General features: G+C 38.8%; 1 protein-coding gene across 4 annotated transcripts in view; it reads left to right on the top strand.

Moving 5' to 3' along the window:
- MSH4 (mutS homolog 4) overlaps window positions 1-25,408 on the top strand; it is a 121,590-nt gene that overhangs the window by 39,292 nt on the left and 56,890 nt on the right. For all 4 annotated transcript variants that reach the window (XM_055117145.2, XM_003830571.5, XM_055117143.2 and 1 more), the window contains exon 8: window positions 15,062-15,129. In XM_055117145.2, coding sequence (XP_054973120.1) covers window positions 15,062-15,129 — 68 coding nt within the window. The remainder of the gene's footprint in view (window positions 1-15,061; window positions 15,130-25,408) is intronic.

Genomic DNA, 25,408 nt, shown 5'->3' with positions numbered 1-25,408 from the left:
ACAGAGAGCCAACTCATGAGTGAACTCCCATTCACAATTGCTTCAAAGAGAATAAAATACCTAGGAATCCAACTTACAAGGGATGTGAAGGATGTCTTCCAGTAGAACTACAAACCACTGCTCAACGAAATAAAAGAGGACACAAACAAATGGAAGAACATTCCATGCTCATGGATAGGAAGAATCAATATTGTGAAAATTGCCATACTGCCCAAGGTATTTTATATATTCAGTGCCATCCCCTTCAAGCTACCAATGACTTTCTTCACAGAATTGGAAAAAACTACTTTAAAGTTCATATGGAACCAAAAAAGAGCTCGCATTAACCAGACAATCCTAAACCAAAAGAACAAAGATGGAGGCATCACACTACATGACTTCAAACTACACTACAAGCCTACAGTAACCAAAACAGCATGGCACTGGTACCAAAACAGATATATAGACCAATGGAACAGAATAGAGCCCTCAGAAATAATACCATACATCTACAACCATCTAATCTTTGACAAACCTGACAAAAACAAGAAATGAGGAAAGGATTCCCTATTTAATAAATGGTGCTGGGAAAACTGGCTAGCCATATGTAGAAAGCTGAAAGTGGATCCCTTCCTTACACCTTATACAAAAATTAATTCAACATGGATTAAAGACTCAAATGTTAGACCTAAAACCTTAAGAACCCTAGAAGAAAACCTAAGCAATACCATTCAGGACATAGGCATGGGCAAGGACTTCATGACTAAAACACCAAAAGCAATGGCAACAAAAGCCAAAATTGACAAATAGGATCTAATTAAACTAAAGAGATTCTGCTCAGCAAAAGAAACTATCATCAGAGTGAACAGGCAACCTACAGAATGGGAGAAAATTTTACAATCTACCCATCTGACAAAGCGCTAATATCCAGAATCTACAAAGAACTTAAACAAATGTACAAGAAAAAATCAAACAACCCCATCAAAAAGTGGGCAAAGGATATGAACAGACACTTTGCAAAAGAAGACATTTATGCATCCAACAGACACATGAAAAAATACTCCTTATCACTGGCCGTCAGAGAAATGCAAATCAAAACCACAATGAGATACCATCTCACATCAGTTAGAATGGCAATCATTAAAAAGTCAGGAAATAACAGGTGCTGGAGAGGATGTGGAGAAATAAGAATGCTTTTACACTGTTGGTGGGACTGTAAACTAGTTCAACCATTGTGGAAGACAGTGTGTTCCTCAAGGATCTAGAACTAGAAATACCATTCAACCCAGCCATCCCTTTACTGGGCATATACCCAAAGGACTGTAAATCATGCTGCTATAAAGACACATGCACACATATGTTTATTGTGGCACTATTCACAATAGCAAAGACTTGGAACCAACCCAGATGTCCAACAATGATAGACTGGATTAAGAAGATGTAGCACATATACACCATGGACTACTATGCAGCCATAAAAAAGGATGAGTTCATGTCCTTTGTAGGTACATGGATGAAGCTAGAAACCATCATTCAGAGCAAACTATTGCAAGGACAGAAAACCAAACACCGCATATTCTCACTCATAGGTGGGAAGTGAACAATGAGAACACTTGGACACAGGATAGGGAACCACACACCGGGGTCTGTCGTGGGGTCAGGGGATGGGGGAGGGATAGCATTAGGAGATATTTGTAAATGAGGAGTTAACGGGTGCAGCACACCAACATGGCACATGTATACATATGTAACAAACCTGCACGTTGTGCACATGTACCCTAGAACTTAAAGTATAATAATAATAACAAATGAAATGAAAAATAAAAAGGAAAAGAAAGTTGCCTTTGCAACCTGGCTGTTTGTCCACTGGCATGGTGGTGCAGTTTTATTCTTAAATCTGTAGTTGGAAGGATAGTTTATAAGTACTACTCTTTGTCCAGTATTTGGTTGCTTTCAGCTTGGTCTGTCTTCCATACCTCCACTTGCCTGACTACCCTAGCTTGTGTTCTGGTAGTCTAAATGAAAGTGGTGCATTCAAATCTAGAAGGCATTTACTACCTGAGTAGGTTTTCTTCAGTCCAATTCCAAATACCTTTAATTAGCATAATTCCTTCAAAATTCTGGTATTATATTGACTGTGACTCTGCCTGTCCAATGTTGTCCAGTATATTCGTTTTTAAATATGTATATTCCTGTGTATTTAGTATTGGGAAAGGCAGAAAGAGGCCATTTTTAACTATCCTTTTCTTGTTAATAGCAACATCTTGTTGGTCTACCTATACCTGCCATTTAGTGTAATACTTAAGTGCCAAGAATATGAAAAGTCATTTAATCATGTTACATTGGTCAAGCTCCAACCATTGATATCTTTTTAAACTTTCTGCTACCAAATATGCATTTATACTTATCTACTTTTCACTCCCTTTGTTTAAGCCAGAAGTGGTATTCTCTAGCTAATTCCTCCATCTGTTCCCTGGATCCCATCCTTGCACTTATCTCCTGTATCTTCATTACTTTTCTCTCCATGGCCTTCTTCTAAGAGGATTTAAACTTCCTCATGTCTCTCCTATCTTTGTAAAAACTCCCCCTGGACTTCATCTTTTCTAGCTACCACTATATCACTTCTCTATTCACAGCCAAACCTGTTGAAAAACAAATTTCCTATGCTCACTATCTTCTCTTCATCACTATGTCTCAATGTGCTGCAATCTTATTTCTGTGCCCAGTACTGTGCTGAGACTGCTCTTGTCAAGGTCACTGGAGCAGATCTTGTTGGTTCTCTGTACAGATTGTCTTGGATCCCTTTTACCTTTCAGTGTTCACCTTTTGCTGGTCTGTGTGCCTAATGGCCCACATCTGGACTCTTTTTCTATGCCTACCTTCAGGCTGTTAGAGCGCTTTGTTCTTAAACACAGAGTACCCAAAATGCCTGGTAGCCCTTAAATGAGTGTATGGTGTGAAGGTATGAAAGCCTAGCTCTTTCACATTGATTTGGCAAAAACCTGAATATAACTTAAACTCCAGAATTTCTTTGCACGATTAGTTGAAGTTACCTTCCACACAACTTTGCCTGAAATCACACTGTTGGTTGGCTTGGTTTCCCTTCTCTGTCCTTTTCTCACTGCTCTACTGGTTTCTTCTGGAAGCAGATTCTTTTTGTCTTTTTCTTTCTTTCTTTTCTTTTTTTTTTTTTTTGAGACAAGGTCTCATTCTGTTGCCTAGGCTGGAGTGTGGTGGTGCGATTTCGGCTCACTGCAACCTCTACCTCCTGGGTTCAAGCAATCCTCGCACCTCAGCCTCCCAAGTAGCTGATACTATAGGCCTCTGCCACCATACTTAGCTAATTTTTATGTTTTTGGTAGACACGGGGTTTCACTATGTTGCCCAGGCTTGGAAGCACATTCTTAATAAATTACTGGCACATGAGTCCTTGCCTCAGTGTCTGTTTCTGGAGAACCCAACCTAACACAGTCAACAACAGGCATATTGTTAAATGTAGTGGACACGTTAGTTCTCTTATTTGAATAAGAGAAATGTCCACAATTTATTTGATACTTCTGAATATCTGTCATTATTGAATTACTGCCTTTCTTTGCTTCTGTGATTACACAATCTCCTGATTTTCTTCCTATGTCTTTGTGGTTTCCTTCTGAGTCTTTTAAATATACTTCTCTTCCTTTTTTTATTTCCTAAATGCTATGGCTCTTCAAAGATATGTTCTGGGTTGTCCTTTTATCCTGAATTTCCTTATTGTATGACTTACCCAGTTTCATGGTTTTATGATTATTATTCACATATTCATGACTTCCAAATTTACATCTCATGCCTAAATATCTCTCCAGACCTTTGGACTCAAATATCTTATCGCCTTCTGAGCATTTGCTGTGATCTACATGTTGTGCTTCTCCAAAATTCATATGTTGAAGTCCTCACCTTCAAGGTGATAGTATTAGGACGTGGGGCCTTTAGGGGGTGGTTACACAAGGGCAGCCAGAGACCTCATGAATGGGATCAGTGCCCTTATAAGAGAAGCTCAAGGGAGACTCCTTGCCCCTTCTACCATGTGAAGATACAGCCAGAAGGTACCATCTATGAGTCAGAAAGTGGGCTCTTACCGGACACTGAATCTGCCCAGCAGAAAATAAATTTCTCTTGTTTATAAGCCTCTCAGCTTGTGGTAATTTTTTATAGCAGCTTGAATGGAATAAGAGCATTTGTTAGGTTTTCCTCAATCACCTGAAACTTAATGTACCCAAATTGTGCCTTTTTTTTTTTTTTTTTTTGAGACGGAGTCTTGCTGTCACCTACCCTGGAGTGCAATGGTGCAATCTCAGCTCACTACAACCTCTGCCTCCCAGGTTCAAGTGATTCTCTTGCCTCAGCCTCCCGAGTAGCTGAGAATATAGGCACCCACCACCACACCCGACTAATTTTTGTATTTTTAGTAGAGATGGGATTTTCTCCATGTTGGCCAGGCTGGTCTCAAACTCCTGACCTCAGGTGATCCACCAGCCTCGGCCTCCCAATGTGCTGGGATTACAGGCATGAACCACTGTGCCCGGCCGCCATCTTCTTTTCTAAATCAGTTCTTCCTGGTTTCAGTGAATAGCTCCACATCCACCCTCTATGTAAGCTAGATACATGAAAGTCATTCTTAACTCTTACCTTCCTTCCAATCAGTCATCAAATCTGCCATGTCTCCTTGCTGTATACCTCTTGGATGTATCTGCTTCTTCTATCCCCATGGCTGCCACTCCAGCCCAGGATACCTTAATTCTCTCATCTCATTTCTTATAAGAGCCTCCTATTTGGTCACCCTTCTCCAACCTTGCTGTTTCTAGCCTCTTCTCTACATTGTTGCCTGAGTGATCTTTTGAAAACATAAATCTGAGACTATCACTCTGTATTCATTTCTTAATGTTGATATAAAACATCACCACAAATTTAGGAGCTTAAAACAACACGAATGTATTATCTCACAGTTCTGGAGGTCTGAAATCAGTTTCACTGGGCTAAAATCAGTGTGTCAGCAGGTCTACATTTTTCCAAAGGCTCTGGAGGGGGAGTCCATTTCCTTGCTCTTTCTACTTTCTAGAGGCCGCCTACATTTCTTGGCTCTTAGCCCTTCCTCTATCTTTAAAGCCAGAAGTAGATCATTTTCCCTTCCTCTGACTTCTGCTTTTGTACTTACATCTTCTCTCTCTGACACTGATCCTCCTGCCACCCTCTTGTAAGGACTCTTAAGATTACACTGGGGCCAAGAGACAATCCAGGATAATCTCTCCATCTCAAGACCCTTAATTTAATCCCAACTAGAAACTTCCTTTTATCAGTTAACATATTCACAAATTCCAGGAATTAGGAAGCAGATCTCTTTGGGGGGCTGGGGGAGGGTGGTGGTTACTATACTCATCTGCATAAAATCCTTCAATCTTTTCTCTTTAGATTCTCTTCTCACAACTTTTAGATTAAAATGCAAACTCTTCTATATAGCTGTTTTCCTGTAATCTCCCACAGCATCTCTTGCTACTCTTCACTCTCCATTTTCTCTTCTAGTCTAAATGAACTTCTTTAAGTTACTTAAACATATCTGCTGTCATTTTCTGGCTTTGGAACGCTGTAATTTTTGCCTAGAATACCTCTTCCTCCTTCCCTGCAACCCCTTCTCCCAGGCTTCTCTAGCTAACTGCAGTTCATCTTTTACCATTCCAGTTTAGATGTGACTTTTGCTACAGGCCTTTCTGATTCCGCAAGTCAGTGTTAGGCATCTTTAATACATGTTTCCTGTAGTATCTTGTTATGATGACACTTATTTTTCTTTTTGTAAATGCATGTTTTGTTTGATAATTCTCATATAAGGCTAGGACATAACAGTTTAACATATTTGTTAAACTATTGATTTGTTGTTGACTCTGTTGAAATTGTATTCTGTTATTCCCAAGACAATACTGTTTGTATGATAAAATTTTGATGATAAACTTGGATTTTTTTAAACTTTAATTTTGATATATTTTAAGTTTTTAAATTCCTTATGACTGAAAATTTCAAACTGATATCTATAAATAAACATTTCTCTGTTTTCTATATCTTTTTCTTTTCTTTTTTTTGAGACAGAGTTTCACTCTGTCACCCAGGCTGGAGTGCAGTGGCACAATCTTGGCTCACTGCAACCTCTGCCTCCTGGGTTCAAGCAATTCTCCAGCCTCAGCCTCCCAAGTAGCTGGGATTACAGGCGCCCACCACCATGCCTGGCTAATTTTTGTATTTTTAATAGAGATGGCGTTTCACCATGTTGGCCAGGCTGGTCTCAAACTCCTGACCTCAAGTGATCCACCTGCCTTGACCTCCCAAAGTGTTGGGATTACAGGTGTGAGCCATGTTTTCTATGTCTTAATGGTTTGTAATTTATCTTAACACAAAATTAAATAGAGGAGCAGGGCATAGAGCAGAGTGGGAGGGTAATTTTTACAGTTTATTAAAATATAAGAATCTCATGTCTGAAACACCAAAAGCAATGGCAACAAAAGCCAAAATTGACAAATGGGATCTAATTAAACTAAAGAGCTTCTGCACAGCAAAGGAAACTACCATCAGAGTGAACAGGCAACCTACAAAATGGGAGAAAATTTTCGCAACCTACTCATCTGACAAAGGGCTAATATCCAGAATCTACAATGAACTCAAACAAATTTACAAGAAAAAAACAAACAACCCCATCGAAAAGTGGGCGAAGGACATGAACAGACACTTCTCAAAAGAAGACATTTATGCAGCCAAAAAACACATGAAAAAATGCTCACCATCACTGGCCATCAGAGAAATGCAAATCAAAACCACAATGAGATACCATCTCACACCAGGTAGAATGGCAATCATTAAAAAGTCAGGAAACAACAGGTGCTGGAGAGGATGTGGAGAAATAGGAACACTTTTACACTGTTGGTGGGACTGTAAACTAGTTCAACCCTTGCGGAAGTCAGTGTGGCGATTCCTCAGGGATCTAGAACTAGAAATACCATTTGACCCAGCCATCCCATTACTGGGTATATACCCAAAGGACTATAAATCATGCTGCTATAAAGACACATGTACACGTATGTTTATTGTGGCACTATTCACAATAGCAAAGACTTGGAACCAACCCAAATGTCCAACAATGATAGACTGGATTAAGAAAATGTGGCACATATACACCATGGAATACTATGCAGCCATAAAAAATGATGAGTTCATGTCCTTTGTAGGGACATGGATGAAATTGGAAATCATCATTCTCAGTAAACTATCACAAGAACAAAAAACCAAACACTGCATATTCTCACTCATAGGTGGGAATTGAACAATGAGAACACATGGACACAGGAAGGGGAACATCACACTCTGGGGATTGTTGTGGGGTGGGGGGAGGGGGGAGGAATAGCTTTAGGAGATATACCTAATGCTAAATGATGAGTTAATGGGTGCAGCACACCAGCATGGCACATGTATACATATGTAACTAACCTGCACAATGTGCACATGTACCCTAAAACTTAAAGTATAATAATAATAAAATAAAAAATAAAATAAAATATAAGAATCTAAACCTTTTAAGAAAAACCCATTACCTCCTTTATTATAGGCATTCTATAGGTGTTAGGGATAAAAAGATGAGGAACATTAAGCTATATCTGTCCTCAAGGACCTCACATCCATGTTCGGGCAACAGAACTCTAATTAAATAATTTTGATGCAATGTGATACATGCAATAACAATTGAGTAGTTCATGGGAACACAGAGAAGGGAGTTGGGATAAAGACAGAATCCAGATGGGATTTGCAGGAATAATATTTCAGCGTTGTCTTAAAAGAAGGAGTAGGATTTTAGCAACAGGAGAATCCTAGCAGTGATATTCGAGATGAAGGGAACATGCCTGTGCAAGGTATGTTGATGTCCATAGCAGTAATGCAGATGTTTTTTGGATATAGTGGTTAGGATAAGGATCTGGTATGCACGCCATTGGCTGTGATCTTGACCAGTCATTTCCTTCCCTCCCTCCCTCCCTCCCTCCCTCCCGCTTTCTCTTCTTTTTTTTTTGTTCTCTCTCTCTTTCTTTCACAGGGTCTCACTCTGTCACCCAGACTATAGTGCAGTGGCACTATCATATCTTACTATAACAAACCTTTGGGTTCAAGTGATCCTTTTGCTGCAGCCTCTTGAGAAGCTATGTCTACAGGCCTGCACCACCATGCCTGGCTAATTTTTACATTTTTTGTAGAGCCAGGGTCTTGCTCTGTTGCCCAGGCTGAACTTGAACTCCTGACTTCAAGCAATCTTCTCATCTCAACCTCCCAAAGTGCTGGGATTGCAGGCACAAGTCACTGTGCCTGGCTGTACTTAGGTTGATATAAAAGAGCTTGCTGTATTTAAGGATTGGCCAGTAGTTATTTATGACTTAAAGCCTTGGGGAATGGCAGGGAATGAGGATTGAGACTAGACTATGAAGGGCCTTTTTATAATGCTAAGGAGTTTAATTTTTTTCCTTCAGGCAATGTGGAGCTGACCATTCTGAACCTAGAGAGTACTGATCAAATCCTATTTTAGAAACATTCTGGTTGTAGTGATAGATTTGGGGAAAGGAAGAAGGAGGAGTCTGGAAAGAGAAAGAGCAATATAAATGAGGGCTAAAGGGAGTCTGACTAATAGAATCACATGTTAAATGTCATAATAGTATTGTGCCATATTGCACATAATGAAGAATATAACCACGATATATTCAGCCTATTCTAATTTTTTAAACTATTGGCGAAAAGAGCCAAACTCTAAAATATTTGAAGAGATTTATTTTGAGCCAAATATGAGTGACCATGGCCCATGAACACAGCCCTCAGGAGGTCCTGAGAACATGTGCCCAAGATAGTCAGAGTACAGCTTGGTTTTGTATATTTTAGGGAGGCATGAGACATCAATCAAATATATTTAAGAAGTACAATGGTTTGGTTCAGAAAGGCAGGACAACTCAAAGCAGGCGGTGAGACTTCCAGACTGTAGGTAAATTTAAACATTTTCTAGTTGACAATTGGTTGAGTTTATCTGAAGACCTGGGAATGTTCAGGTTAACATAAAGGATTATGGGGACCAAGTTTTATTGTGTAGAGGAATCTCTCAGATAGCAGACTTTGGAGAGATAGCAGGTTGTAAAATGTTTCTCAATGGACCTGAAAGGATGCCTGGCTCTTAGTTGATTATCTTCTGGATCTGGAAAGAAAGGAAGGAAAACTGTGGGCGGCAAGCCACCCAGGCCCCAAGGAAAGAGACCGAGGACAGGAGCTGTTCCAGTATAGTAAAATATAAAACAAGAATAGTTATACCAGATATAGGTCTTAGATGTGATTATATATGAATATCATTAATCATTAGTTTGTAGCAATTACTCTTTATTCCAATATTATAATAATCCTCACTCTATAATCATAACCTAGGAAAAACCAGGCCATACAGAGATAGGAGCTGAGGAGACACAGTGAGAAGTGACCAGAAGACAAGAGTGCGAGCCTTCTGTTATGCCCGGACAGGGCCACCAGAGGGCTCCTTGGTCTAGTGGTAATGCCAGCGTCTGGGAAGATGCCCGTTGCCAGGCGGACCGTGGTCTAGCGGTAGCATAAGTGTCAAGGGAAAACACCAGCTACTTAGCAGACCGGGAAAGGGAGTCTCCCTTTCCCTGGGGGAGTTTAGAGAAGACTCTACTCCTCCACCTCTTGTGGAGGGCCTGACATTAGTCAGGCTCGTCCACAGTTATCCGGAGGCCTAACCGTCTCACTGTGATGCTGTGCTTCAGTGGTCACACTCCTAGTCTGCCTTCATGTTCCATCCTGTACACCTGGCTCTGCCTTCTAGATAGCAGTAATAAATTAGTGAAAGTACTAAAAGTCTCTGATATGCAGAAATAATGGCATAAGCTGTCCTTCTCTTTGTCTCCTCTCTCTCTCTGCCTCGGCTGCCAGGCAGGGAAGGGCCCCCTGTCTGGTGGACACGTGACCCACGTGACCTTACCTATCATTGGAGATGACTCACACTCTTTACCCTGCCCCTTTTGCTTTGTATCCAATAAATAACAGCGCAGCCAGACATTCGGGGCCACTACCGGTCTCGGTGCATTGGTCATAGTGGTCCCCCGGCCCAGCTGCCTTTTCTTTTATCTCTTTGTCTTGTGTCTTTATTTCTACACTCTCTCGTCGCTGCACACGGGGAGAAACTCACCCACCCTGTGGGGCTGGACCCTACAGAAAACAAAGGGGTAAGGGGATTCTCTATAGAATGTGAATTATTCCCACAAGAGACTTTGCAGGGCAATTTCAAGGCATGGCAAGGACATATATTTTGGGGTTAAATATTGTATTCCTTGTTTCATAATGTTATGCCAGAGTCAGATTGAAAAGCAAATCACAATATACAGGGTCAAATAAAACCCATCTCATGAGAATCTATGGTTTGTAGGGCATAACTCCCTAGACCCCTTAGGTAGGAATTTGGGCCAGATAGAAAATCAGAGCTTAGGCCTCAAAACAGTTTTAACATAATGAATTACCATAGAAACAGAAAATTAGAAAGGGGACAGTTCTAGAGGTAGGCAAACTGAAAACTATCAAAAGACACCTGACAGTTTGAACAGGTAGCAGGTAAAATAAACATTTTCTTATTTTGTGGGTTTCTTTTTTTTTTGAGATGGAGTTTCACCCTTGCTGCCCAGGCTGGAATGCAATGGTGTGATCTCGGCTCACTGTAACCTCCGCCTCCCGGGTTCAAGCGATTCTCCTGCCTCAGCCTCCCGAGTAGCTGGGATTATAGGCATGCACCACTGTGCCCGGCTAATTTTGTAGTTTTAGTAGAGATGGGGTTTCTCCATGTTGGTCTGGCTGGTCTCGAACTCCTGACCTCAGGTGATCCACCTGCCTCGGCCTCCCAAAGTGCTGGGATTATAGGCGTAAGCCACCACGCCTGACTCTTATTTTGTGTTTTAAGGGATAACAGCATGACACCACTTTGAGAGTGTTAATAAGTCTACACAAAAACTTTTAATGTTATATATTACTATGATAATAACCATGAGTCATTAAGAAATAGTTATCATTGTTTACTGTATTTCAAGTATGGGGAAATAAGTACATTTTAAAACAATTTCTATGTTAAATGGTTAAAGTTTATTACTTATTTATATTTATTTTTATTAATTTTTTTGAGACAGAGTCTGACTTTGTTGCCCAGGCTGAAAAGCAGTGGCACAATCTTGGCTCACTGCAACTTCTATCTCCCTGGCTCAAGCCATCCTCCCACCTCAGCCTCCTGAGTAGCTGGGACTACAGGTGGGCACCATCCCACATGGCTGATTTTTGTATTTTTTGTAGAGACAGGGTCTCACTGTGTTGCCAAGGCTGGTCTCAAACTCCTAAGCTCAAGTGATCTCCTGCCTTGGCCTCCCAAAGTGCTGGGATTATAGGTGTAAGCCACCACACCTGGGCTGAAATGGTTAAAAGTTTTTAAAAAAAATACCTGGGGATATTTAAAAGGGATAGTTTACAATTTTCTATAAATTTATTTTTGTAGAACACTGTAAGCTGGAAAATAAATTGAGAAGAATAAAATAAGTTTTTGAGTGGTGGTACATGCAAGACACTTTACACATTGCCATAGTCTATTTGTGTTGCGGTAATAAAATACCTGAGACTAGGTAATTTATAAAGAACAGTGATTTATTTCTTACAGTTCTGAAGGCTGGGATCTGCAAGGTTAAGGGACCTGTATCTGGTGAGGGCCTTCTTGATGCATCATCCCACGCCAAAAGGCAGAAGGACAAGAGAGCACACATACAAGAGAGAGAGGAAGGGGAGCAAACTCATCCTTTTATCCAGAATTTACTTCCAGAACAAGTAACCCACTTCTGTGATAATGGCATTAATCCATTCATGAGGGCAGAGCCCTCTTCACCTAATCACCCTTTAAAGGTCCCACCTCTCAACAAGGTTGCATTGAGATTAAGTTTCTAATGCATGAACTTTGGGGACACATTCAAACCATAGCATTCTGCTCCTGGCTCCCTCAAATTCATGTCCTTCTCACATGCAAAATACATTCATTTCATCCCAATAGGCCTAAAGTCTTAACTCGTTTCAACACTTACTCAAAAGTCCAGAATCTCATCTGAATCAGATATGTGAGACTCAAGGCATGATTCCTCCTGAGGCAAATTCCCCACCAGCTATGAGCCTGTGAAATTAAAAAAGTTATCTACATCCAAAATGTTGGGACAGGCATAGGATGAACATTCCCATTACAAAAGGGAGAAATAGGCAATAAGAAAAGAGTAACAGGCCCAAGGAAATCAGTTCAAACCTCACAAGGAAAACAACAGTAAGTCTTAAGAAGAATAATCTTCTTTGACTCCATATCCCACATCAGGGGCACAGTGGGGAAGAAGTAGGGCTCTCAAGGCCTCAGGCAGCGTCAGGGCTTAGTCCACTCAGCAGCTCTCATGGTTTGCAGTCTCATGCCCATGGCTTTCTCAGATTGGAGTTACATGCTTGTGCCCCCTATAGTTCTGTGGTCTCAGGGTGGGGAGGTAGGGGGTGATTACCCACTCCCATGGCTTTACTAGGCATTGCCCTAGTGGGGACTCTGTGAATGATGGCCTCTATCCTATGGCTCCACCAGGCATAGTGGGGGCTCTCTGTGGTAGGTTCTCTGTGGTGGCTCTGCCGCATGATAAGTCTCTGCCTGGGCCCCAGGCTGTCCTCAACATCCTTTGAAATTTAGGCAGAAGCCACCATGGCTTCATACCTGTTGCATTCTGTGTGCCTGCAGAATTAGCACCATGTGGACACTGCCAAGATACACAGCTTATACCTTCTGGAGCAGTGGGTTGAGCTGCAGCTGGGCTCACTTGAGCTACAGTTGTGGTGGCTGAGAGGCGCTATGCCAGAATTAAGGGAGCAGAGTTCCAAGGTGCTGCAGGGCAGCAAATGCTGAGGTCTCACAAGCACCTTGCTGGAAACCTTGCCCTCAAGGTCCTAGCTTCCCTAGATCTCTGAAATGTTTTTGGGGTCATTCTCATTGTTTTCATGAATAGAACCTGGCTTCTTTCTATACTAACATTTTTAGCAATCACTTGACCACACCCTTAGTATTCTCCCCCAAACATACATTTTATGTGGCCAGGCTAAGAGTTTTCATAATTTGTTTATTCTGCTTCTTTTTAAATTATAAATGTCATCTTTAAAGTATTTCTCCCTTCTCTCATTTTACTGTAAGTGACTGAAAGAAGCTATGCAACATCTTGAATGCTTTACTGCCTAGGTAGCTCTTCTGCCAGATATCCTAGTTCATTCCTCTTAAGTTCTGCCTTCCACAGTATCCTAGGACATGGATACAGTTCTGCCAAGTTCTTTTCAACTGTAACAAGGATGGCCTTTACTCCAGTTTCCAAGATTTTGTTTTTCAGTTCCACCTGAGTCCTCATCAGAATGGCCTTTACTTTCCATATTTCTACCAATGTTCTGATCATGACCACTTAAGTAGTCTTTACAACATTCCAGACTTTCCTTACATTTCTTTCCTTTTTCTGAGCCTTCACTAGAATTGCCCTTAATGTTCTTCTGTTCATGGCAATCTGGGCTTTTTCTAACCTGCTCCTCCAAATTCTTCCAACCTCTACCCATTCCCATTACCCAATTCCTAACCTGCTTCCACATTTTCAGGTATTTGTTATAGCAACAACCCCAGTCTTGGTACCAATTTTCTATCTTAGTTTGTTTTGTGCTGCTATAACAGAATATCTGAGACTGAGTAATTTATAAAGGACAGAGATTTATTTCTTACAGTTCTGGAGGTGGGGAAGATCAAAGTCAAGTGGCTCACATCTGGTGAGGGCCTTCCTGCTGCATCATAACATGGTGGAAGGGCAAGAGAGCATGCATGCATATGAGAGGAAGGGAGCTGAACTCATCCTTTTATCAAGAACCCACTCTCATGATAATAGCACTAATTCACTCACAGAGGCAGAGCCCTCATGACCTAACCATCTCTTAAAGATCCTACCTCTCAAGACAGTTGCATTGGGGATCAAATTTCCAACACATGAACGTTGGGGATCATATTCAAACCGTAGCACAAGTATTACCTCACTTAATTCTCACAACACACCTGGGAGGTAGATGTTATCAGCATTTAAAAGATGAGAGCAGCTATTGTTTAGAGAAGTTAGGTAACTCTTGGGAAGTTATGTGGTTAGTGGTTGAACTATACTTTTAAACTAAGGATCTTTTAAGTATCATGAAGAAAAGTAGAGATCAAAAAGATGAGAAGAAAATTATGATAGACAATATCAAAACCAGAGAAGTAGAGTTTCAAGAATGAGGGTAAGTCTTGTTGCTATAATAGAATACCTGAGGCTGGGTAATTTACAAAGAAACGAGTTTATTTGGGTCACAATTCCAGTGACTGGAAAGTCCAAGAGTATGGCATTGGCATCTACTCAGCCTCTGGTCAGGGCTTTCATGATGCATCATAACATGGAGGATGGTCAAGGAGGAAATAGACATATGCTAAGAGCAAAATGAGGGGCATCCTCACTTTCTAACAACCTGTTCTTGTGTGGAAACTAGTCCCTTTCTGTGTAAACTAATCCAGTTTTATTAAGGGGTTAACTCACTCATCACGGTAGGAATGGCACTAAGCTGCCCATGAGAGTGGAGCCTCTGTGACCCAAATGTTTTCCACTAGACTCCACCTATTAAATGTTTTATCTCCCAACATCGCCACACTAGGAATTAAGGTTTCAACATGAGTTTTGGTGGGGACAGGCAAATCATAGCAGAAGGGATGGTTAGCAGCATTAAATTTTGAGGTGAGATTGAGTAATCAAAATTAACAAAAGAGCATTAGAATTTAGTTATATTCATTTTACATGTAAGATAGTTAAAGAAGACAAAAAGTAATATTTGTGGGTAGAACTGTTCTATTTTATTCTTTGAGGATAATATTTTACATAGTCAATATTTTCAACTGTACCATAAAGTTTAAATACTCACATTTGTTTGTTTGTTTCAGTTATATCAAGATTTCTTGATACAGAGCAGCTTCTTTCTGTTTTAGTCCAAATTCCAAAGCAAGACACGGTATGTTTTTGTATACATTTTGTATTATATTATTATACATTATTTGATGGAACTTGTCTTAATGTAATGTAACAATTGGAAAATATCAAAATGTTTTGGGAAAGTCCTTCATTATTGATATCTGGAGTATTTTATGCCACTGTAGAGGAAACTTTTTTCCTAATGTATTATCCTGTATGTTATAGTGAAATTTAAAATTTCAGCCCGGCATGGTGGCTCATGCCTATAATCCCAACACTTTGGGAGGTCAAGGAAGTTCAAGACAAGCCTGGGCAAGAAAGTGAGACCCCATCTCTACAAAAGATCAAAAAATTAGCTGGGCATGGTGTTGCACGCTTGTAGTCCCAGCTCCTGGGGAGGCTGAGGTGGGAGGATAACTTAAGCCTTGGGAGGTCAAGGCTGCAGTGAGCTGTGTTCGCATCACTGCACTCTAGCCTGGGTAACATAGTGAGGCCTTGTCACAAAAAAAATTGCTTTTTAGATAGTTGAGGAATTGGCCTATTTTCACTGATCAAATATTAAGGAGTTATATATAATTTTCAAAAGACTTAGACTATAATAATATTTGCCTAATAACTAACTAACTAAAACATATTAGAGCTAAAGATTCTTCTTAAAAGAGATCATTATGTGAAGTTTGATTAGTCTTCAAATATTATTATTATTATTTTTGAGATGGAGTCTCACTCTGTCACCAAGGCTGGAGTGCAGTGGCGCGATTTTGGCTCACTGCAACCTCTGTCTCTCAGGTTCAAGCGATTCTCTTGCCTCAGCCTCCCAAGTAGCTGGGATTACAGGCACGCACTACCATGCCTGGCTAATTTTTGTATTTTTAGTAGAGATGGGGTTTCACCATGTTGGCCAGGCTGATCTCGAACTCCTGACCTCAAGTGATCTGCCCACCTCGGCCTCCCAAAGTACTGGGATTGCAGGTGTGAACCACCATGCTTGGCCAAGTCTTTAAATATTCTTAACCTTTAAGAATGAAACAACACCTTTTCTGGATATTTTTCCAATTTAAATAGTGCTTATGGGTATATTCTGCAAAGAAAGTAATAATAGCTTTCATTCTTCCGTTTAAGATGAACTGAAGAATATTTACTATAATGAAATACAGGTATATTTTTGCCCATATGCATAAAAAGAAAAGTCTTGCACATCAATAAAATTTAATTTACAATTTGATGACATTTGTAAATCCATTGAAAGCTAATCTATATTTGGGAAGCCTTTTTGTATTATAAAGAAAATACTCTTAAGGTTCATTTATAATAAAATCATCACTAGATTGAAAAGCTTTAGCTGTTGGGCAGGCACAGAACTGAGTTTCCTTAAATAATTGAAGCTGCTTATACTTCAGTATATACAAATGGGAAGTAACCTAAAACAACTGATGTTTGGAATTAAATTAGCAGCCCTCATAAAATAAGTTTGGAAGTATCCCTTCCTCTTTAATTTTCTGGTAGAGTTTACATAGAACTGGTATTATTTCTTCCTTACATATTTGGTAGAATTTACAAATGAAGCCATTAAAGCCTGGAATTTTTTTGGTAGGAAGGTTTTTAACTATAAATTCCACTTATTAAATAGGCATAGTGCTCTTCAGGTTATCTGTTTCTTCTTGAACAAGCTTTGGTACCTTGTGTCTTTTAAATAATTTTTCATTTCACCCAACTTTTCAATGTATCAGCATAAACTATCTCATAATATCCTCCTTATATCTGTAAAATTGGCAGTGATACACTCTCTCATTCCTGATACTGATAACTTTAATATGTTCTCTGTTTTTCTTAATCAGCCTGGCTAGATGTTATCAATTTTATTGGTGTTCTCAAGGAACCAACTTTCTATTTCATTGGTTTCTCTTTTTTGCTCCTGTTCTCTATTTCACTGATTTCTGGTTTTATCATTCTTCTGCTTACTCTGTGCCTACTCTTCTTTTTTGAGGTTGTAAAGGAGGAAGCTGAGGTCATTGATTTGAGAACTTTTTTCCTTCTAATATAAGCATTTTAGTACTATAAATTTCTCTCTGAGTAATGCTTTAGCTGTATTCCACAATTTTAGATATGTTGTGATTTCTTTTTCTTTCAGAAACGTCAAAACACTTTCTAATTTCTTTTTAAACATTCTTTGATGTATGGGTTTTTAGAGGTATGTTATTTTATTTCCAGTATTTGGGGACTTTCCAAATATCTTTTTGTTATTGGTTTCTAATTTAATTCCCAATGATCAGAGACCATGTATTATATAATATAGATCCTTTTAGCTTTGTTGACTTTTTTTTATGGCCCAAAATAGAGTTAATCTTGGTAAATGTTCCATGTGAACTTGAAAACAATGTGTATTTTGCTGTTGTTGGTTGGAGCGTTCCATAAATGTCACTTTGTTCAAGTTGTGTGGTAGTGTTCTTCAAATCTCCTATATCCTTATGGTGTTTTACGTTTTTTTGTTTTGTTTTTCTATTTGTTCTATCAGTTATTAATAAAAGAGTGTCAAAATCTCCAAATGTAATTGTGGATTTGTCTATTTTTCCTTGCAGTTTTATCAGTTTTTATCTAATGTATTTGGAATCTTTGTTATTAGATTCATAAACATTTAAGATTGCTATATCCTCTATAAATTGAGCCTGTTGTCATTATGAAATGATGCTTTTTATCCCTAGTAGTATTTTTTGCTATGAAATCTACTGCATCTAATATTAATATAGCCACTCCAGCTTTCTTTTGGTTAGTGTTGCCATGGCATATCTTTACTATCCTTTTGCTTTTAACTTATTTTTGTCTTTATATTTAAAGAAGGTTTTTTGTAGGTGACATATAGTTAAGTCTTAACTTTTGCATACAATCAGAGAATACCTTTTAATTGAGGTATTTATTACATTTACACTTAATAAGATTATTGATATGTTTTTATTTAAATCTGCCATCTTTTTTTTTTCATTTTTCTCATCTGTTTGCTCCCTTTTTTCTTTTTTTCTGCCTTCTTTTGTATTTTTTTATGATTCCATCTCATTTCTTTTGTTGGCTTATTAGATATAACTCATTGCCTTCATTAGCTTAATTATTGACTTAGGGTTTATAGAATACATCTTTAGCTGAATTCAGTCCATTTTTGTTTATTTTTTATTTTATTTTTTGGGACAGAGTCTTGCTCTGTCACCCAGGCTGGAGTGCAGTGGCGCCATCTCGGCTCACTGCCACCTCTGTCTCCCAGCTTCAAGTGATTCTTGTGCCTCAGCCTCCCTAGTAGCTGGGACTACAGGCATGCCACCATGCCATGCTAACTTTGGTATTTTTAGTACAGATGGGGTTTTGCCATGTTGGCCAGGCTGGTCTCAAACTCCTAACCTCAAGCGATCCACCTGCCTAGGCCTTCCAAAATGTTGAGATTATAGGTGTGAACCATCGGACACAGCCTCAGACCACTTCAAATAATATTATAATACTTTATATATGATATAAGAGCCTTGCACTAGTATACCATCATTTCCCTCTTCCCTACCATTATGCTATTATTGTAACACATTTAACTTCTACATATATTTCACAATTCATTTTTAAAAACAAGACAGCTTTATTGAGATGTAATTACATAGATTACAATTCACACATTCAAAGCCTACAATTTAATTGTCTTTAATGCATTCACAGAGTTGTACAACCATCACCACAGTCAATTTTAGAACATTTTAATCATTCCCAGAAGCAATCCTGCAACCACTAGCAATAACTTCCCATTCCTTCTAACCCCCTTTCCCCAGCCTTAGACAACCAGTAATCTATTGTCTGTCTCTACAGATTTACCTATCCTGGACATTTTATATAAATGGAACATTTTAGTATGTACGGGTAGTCTTTTGTGACTGGATTTTTAACTTAGCATAACGTTTTCAAGTTTCATGTTGTAGCATTTATCAATACTTTATTCTTTTTATTGACAAATAATATTCCATTGTATGGATATAACACATTTGGTTTATCAGTTTATCAGTTGATGGCTATTTAGGTTGTTTTCACTTTTGACTATTATGAATAATGGTATGAATATTTGTGTGCAGGTTTTTCTAGGGACATACATTTTTCATTTGTCTTGATATATACCTAGGAATGCAATTGCTGGGTCATGTGATAACTCTATGTTTAATAATTTGAGGAACTGCTGGATTGTTTTGCGAAGTGACTTTATCATTTTAGGTATCCACCAGCAGTGTTTGAGGGTTCTGATTTCTCCACATCCTTGTCAAGACTTGTTATTATCTTAATTTTTGATTCTGGTGAGCCTGTCGGGTGTCTCATGGTTTTGGTATACATTTCCATGATGACTGACAATGTCGAGCATCTTTTTATATGCTTATTGGCCATTTGTTTCTTCCTTGGAGAAATATTTATTAATATTATTTGCCCATTTTAAATTGGGTTGTTTGTATTTTTATTACTGAGTTGTGAGAGTTCTTTATATATTTTGGATACCAATCCCTTATTGGATATATGATTTGCAGATATTTTCTCCCATTCTGTGGGTTGTCTTTTCACTTTCTTGATTATATGCATGTTAATCCCCGATCAGAAAAATGAATACTTAACTCTCTTTTCTTCCTTATCTCCCATAAACATGGATACTTACATCCCTGCTTTTCATCACCCAGTATGATTATAACAGTTTTAGTTAGATCAAAATTATTATGAAAATTATTACGTTATACAGAGCTGAGCCTGCGTGACTTTTTGTAGGCTTTTCCCCAGAAATTAGTAACTATTTTTCTTTGTTTGTTTGTTTGTCTTTGTTTTTGTTTTTTTTGAGACAGAGTTTCACTCTGTCACCCAGGCTGGAATGCAGTGGTGTAATCTCGGCTCACTGCAACCTCCACCTCCCAGGTTCAAGTGATTCTCCTACTTGAGCCTCCCAAGTAGCTGGGATTACAGGCACCCGCCACCATGCCCAGCTAATTTTTGTATTTTTAGTAGAAATGGGGTTTCACCATGTTGGTCAGGATGGCCTCAAACTCCTGACCTCAAATGATCTGCCTGCCTCAGCCTCCCAAAGTGCTGGGGTTACAGGCGTGAACCACCACACCCGGCCTGATTTTTTTTATTGTTAGATTCAGGTTACATAACATTGGCAGAAATACCACAGAAGTGATGATGCGTTCTTCTCATTGCATCTTCTTATATGGCACACAATTTTGATTTGTCTCATTATGATGATAAGTTTGTATACTTGGTTGAGATGGTGTAAAATTGCTGCACAATTATGATTTCCCCCATTTAATTAATAAGTGTTTTGTGGGGAGGTAGCTTGAAACCATGTAAATATTTTGCTCTTCTTTCAATTTATCCAACTTTCAATTTATGTATGTATGTATTTAATCCATATGGACTGATGATTTTATATTCAATTGGTTATAGTCTATTACTGTCAATATTTATTTTGATTCTCACTTTGTCTCAGATTTGACCTGTGCAAGCCTCTTCTAATTTGCTTCTATGCTCTTTGGAAATGCATCCACAATTCTTTGAGAACTTTATCATTTTCTGCCTCAAGAAAATGAGCCAGGCTTATCTTGTACTTTCCTTGGTAGCCTTTGAATCAACTATCTCTCCCAGGAGTCCTGGTTCATTTTAGTAAGGAATGGTATTAGAAATCAAGATTTGAGCACCAGGTGTACTTATTGCTATTGGGGTATCACCATTCTAAAACCCTCTCATGGCTAGGGAATAAGTGTATATATATATATATATATGCATAAATATATAGATATTGACCTCTATATTTATTTCTGTATTTATCTATACAATAGAAAATCATATGTTCATACCAATACTTCCAATTTCAATTTACAGTCACAGGGTTCATACTAGTTTTCTCTCTTTCCATATTAGTAACTCTCTTCTCTGTCAATGAAAAACCTGATGAAAAATCCTATTATCCAATGAGAAGTCCTCATTATTCTTAATATATTAATATATTTGATATATTCAGGAGGAATACCAATCTCCTACTACTGCTACTCCCTCCCCCATGCAGATACCATCTTCACTCTGCCTATGCTGTAGTACTCCCTGCTGAACTGTCTTCCTATGCAGAAATCCTTCTCACCTCTCTCAGGCTCAAGCTGCCCTTCTACACAGAGGAGGCTTTCTTCAGCCTACTTGGGATCCAAAACCTGTGTCAGGGTTTCCCTCTTCCCTTGCATGAATAACCTCCTGTTGTTCATATTCAGGCTCATATACCCTTGCTAGGTAGACCTTCAGTTTAAATGCCTTCCTTGTCCTCCTGTGCTATACCACCCCTCCGTCCTCTCCCTGCTCTGGCTTTGCCACCCCCACACCAACGATGCTCTCTTCTTCCTATTTGGGCCCTAACAACTGATACTACGTCACACTGTTCATATTAAAATAAAATGATTTTTCAATATATATGGAGGGTTCTTCACTTTATTTTTGAATATGTTGCTAGCCTAACCTTTTTTTCTTTGCATTTGTGTAACAGTGTTGTTGGAATCAGTAAATGTTTTAGGATTTTCAGAGACTTAAACATGAATAATCAATATAAATAAAAACAAAGTACCACAGTTAATGCTTATGATATTTTGCCAGATGTCACTGCTTTGGATGATATTTTTGAATGAAAAATATCTTAAATACTTAACAGTTTTTACTTATGAATAGCATATTTTACATAGAAAAATGCAATGCAGTTTAATAGAACAGGAAATGGCCACTTTATATAGATAATTAGTATTTGTATTAGTTTTTTTTTCTTTCTTTCTTTTCTGAGACAGAGTCTCACTCTGTTATCTAAGCTGGAGTGCAGTGGTGTGATCATAGTTTACTTTAGCCTTGACCTCCCTGGCTTATGCAATCTTCCTACCTCAGCCGCCTGAGTAGCCAAGACCACAGGCATGCGCTACCACACCCAACTAATTTTTAAGTTTTTTGTAGAGATGGGGAATTGCCTTTTTGCCCAGGCTTGTCTTGAACTCCTGGGCTCAAGCAATCCTCCCATCTTGGCCTCCTGAAGTGCTGAGTTTATGGGTGTGAGTCACTGTGGCTGGCCTGTATTAGTTTTCTAAGGCTGTGTAACAAAACACTATGAACTGCACATCCTAAAATAATAGAAATTTATTGTCTTACAGATTTAGAGGCTAATAATCTGAAATCAAGGTGTTTTAGGGCCATGCTCTCTCTGCGAAACCTGTAGGGGAATCCTTTCTTGCCTCTTCCTAGCTTTTGGTGATTTGTTTACAATTATTGCCATTTCTTGGCTTGAATCTTCATAATGCCAATCTGTTTCCTCGTCAAATGGTGGTGTCCCTGTGTTTCCACGTGTTCACAACGCCAATCTGTGTTTCCTCTTCAAATGGTGGTGTCCCTGTGTTTCCATGTGTTCACATGGCTGTCTTTGTATGACATCAATATTATTGGAGTAGGGGCCTACCCCACTCCAGTATTACATCATTGTAACAATTACTAACCTCTGGAATGACCCTATTTCCAAATAAGATCACATTTTGAGGTACTGAGGGTTAGAACTTCAACAGAATTTTTTTGGAGGGAAGACAATTCAACCTTTAACAGTGTATAAGTGAAGGCTATGTTTCTATTTTACTATAGGAAAGAATTAATCATCAGATTATACCTGACAGCAATCTCTTTATTGTCAGTTTATGTAACATATAGTATTATGCAATCACACAGTTTCATACAGTGTCACTAGTTATAGGAATTAGTAATAGACATCTTTTTGCACTAGACAATTTCTGGTTAAATTAGGAAAAAAATATCACTTTGACCAACTAGTTTTCTGAGAAATATCTGTGAATAGCTTGCCTGCTTCTATACTCAGTTTGACTATCAGATTTTAGAAAAGTCTTCTGGTCTAGGTTTAAGGTAATTCAGTAAGCTAAGAATCTGGAACCTTTTTTTCTGTTCAGAAAAAAAAAATTATAACTAGCGCCATAAGGTTTTAAAGGGTCAGTATTACTTCCCATCCTTTTTTCTTTCTTTCTTTCTTTTTTTATGTATATTTTAGGTTCTGGGTTACATGTGCAGAACGTGTAGTTTTGTTACATAGGTATACACGTGCCGTGGTGGTTTGCTGCACCTATCAACCCATCACCTACATTAGGTATTTTTCCTAATGTTATTGCTCCCCTAGCCCTCCACCCCACACAGGCCCCGGTGTGTGATGTTCCCCTCCCTGTGTCCATGTGTTCTCGTTGTTCAACTCCCACTTATGAGTGAGAACATGCGGTGTTTGGTTTTCTAATCTTGTGATACTTTGCTGAGAATAATGGTTTCCAGCTTCATCCATGTCCCTGCAAAGCACATGAGCTCATCCTTTTTTATGGCTGCACAGTATTCCATGGTGTATATGTGCCACATTTTCTTAATCCAGTCTATCACTGATGGACATTTGAGTTGGTTCCAAGTCTTTGCTATTGTGAATAGTGCTGCAATAAACATACATGTACATGTGTCTTTATCGTAGAATGATTTATAATCTTTTGGGTATATGCCCAGTAATGGGATTGCTGGGTCAAATGGTATTTCCAGTTCTAGATCCTTGAGGAATCACCACACTGTCTTCCACAATGGTTGATGAACTAATTTACACTCCCACCAACAGTGTAAAAGGGATCCTATTTGTCCACATCCTCTCCAGCATCTGTTGTTTCCTGACTTTTTAATGATCGCCATTCTAACTGGCATGTGATGGTATCTAGCTGTGGTTTTGATTTGCATTTCTCTAATGACCAGTGATGATAAGCATTTTTTCATATGTCTGTTGGCTGCATAAATGTCTTCTTTTGAGAATTGTCTGTTCATATCCTTTGCCCATTTTTTGATGGGGTTGTTTGCTTTTTTCTTGTAAATTTCTTTAAGTTATTTCTAGATTCCGGATGTTAGCCCTTTGTCGGATGGATAGATTGCAAAAATTTTCTCCCGTTCTGCAGGTTGCCTATTCACTCTGATGATAGTTTCTTTTGCTGTGCAGAAGCTCTTTAGTTTAATTAGGTCCCGCTTGTCAATTTTGGCTTTTGTTGCCATTGCTTTTGGTGTTTTAGACATGAAGTCTTTGCCCATGCCTATGTCCTGAATGGTATTGCCCAGGTTTTCTTCTAGGGTTTTTATGGTTTTAGGTCTAACATTTAAGTCTTTGATCCATCTTGAGTTTATTTTTGTATAAGGTGTAATGAAGGGGTCTAGTTTCAGTTTTCTGCATATGGCTAACCAGTTTTCCAAACACCATTTATTAAATAGGGAATCTTTTCCCCATTGCTTGTATGTCTCAGGTTTGTTAAAGATCAGATGGTCGTACATGTGTGGTGTTATTTCTGAGGCCTCCGTTCTGTTCTGTTGGTCTATATATCTGTTTTGGTACCAGTACCGTGCTGTTTTGGTTACTGTAGCCTTGTAGTACAGCTTGAAGTCAGGTACCGTGATGCTTTGTTTAATCTTGGCTATGTTGGCCCTTTTTTGGTTCCATATGAACTTTAAAATAATTTTTCCAATTCTGTGAAGAAAGTCAGTGGTAGCTTGATGGGGATAGCCTTGAATCTATAAATTATTTTGGGCAGTATGGCTTTTTTCATGATATTGATTCTTCTTATCCATGAGCATGGAATATTTTTCCATTTGTTTGTGTCCTGTCTTATTTCTTTGAGCAGTGGTTTGTAGTTCTCCTTGAAGAGGTCCTTCACATCCCTTGTAAGTTGGATTCCTAGGCATTTTATTCTCTTAGTAGTAATAGTGAATGGGAGTTCACTCATGATTTGGCTCTCTGTTTATCTCTTATTGGTGTATAGGCATGCTTGTGATTTTGCACATTGATTTTGTGTCCAGAGAATTTGCTGAAGTTGCTTATCAGCTTAAGAAGATTTTGAGCTGAGACAATGGGGTTTTCTAAATATACAATCATGTCATCTGCAAACAGAGACAATTTGACTTCCTCTCTTCCTATTTGAATACCCTTTATTTCTTTCTCTTGCCTGATTGCCCTGGCCAGAACTTCCAATACTATGTGGAATAGGAGTGGTGAGAAAGGGCATCCTTGTCTTGTGCCAGTTTTCAAAGGGAATGCTTCCAGTTTTTGCCCATTCAGTATGATATTGGCTGTAGATTTGTCATTAATAGCTCTTATTATGTTGAGATACATTCCACTGATACCCACTTTATTGAGAGTTTTTAGCATGAAATGCTGTTGAATTTTCTGAAGGCCTTTTCTGCATCTATTCAGATAATCATGTGGTTTTGGTCATTGGTTCTGTTTTTGTGAT

The sequence above is a fragment of the Pan paniscus genome, chromosome 1 (assembly GCF_029289425.2).
Source record: "Pan paniscus chromosome 1, NHGRI_mPanPan1-v2.0_pri, whole genome shotgun sequence".
NCBI lineage: Eukaryota > Metazoa > Chordata > Mammalia > Primates > Hominidae > Pan > Pan paniscus.
Note: the sequence above shows the minus strand (reverse complement) of the source record. Positions and strands in the feature narration are given on the sequence as shown.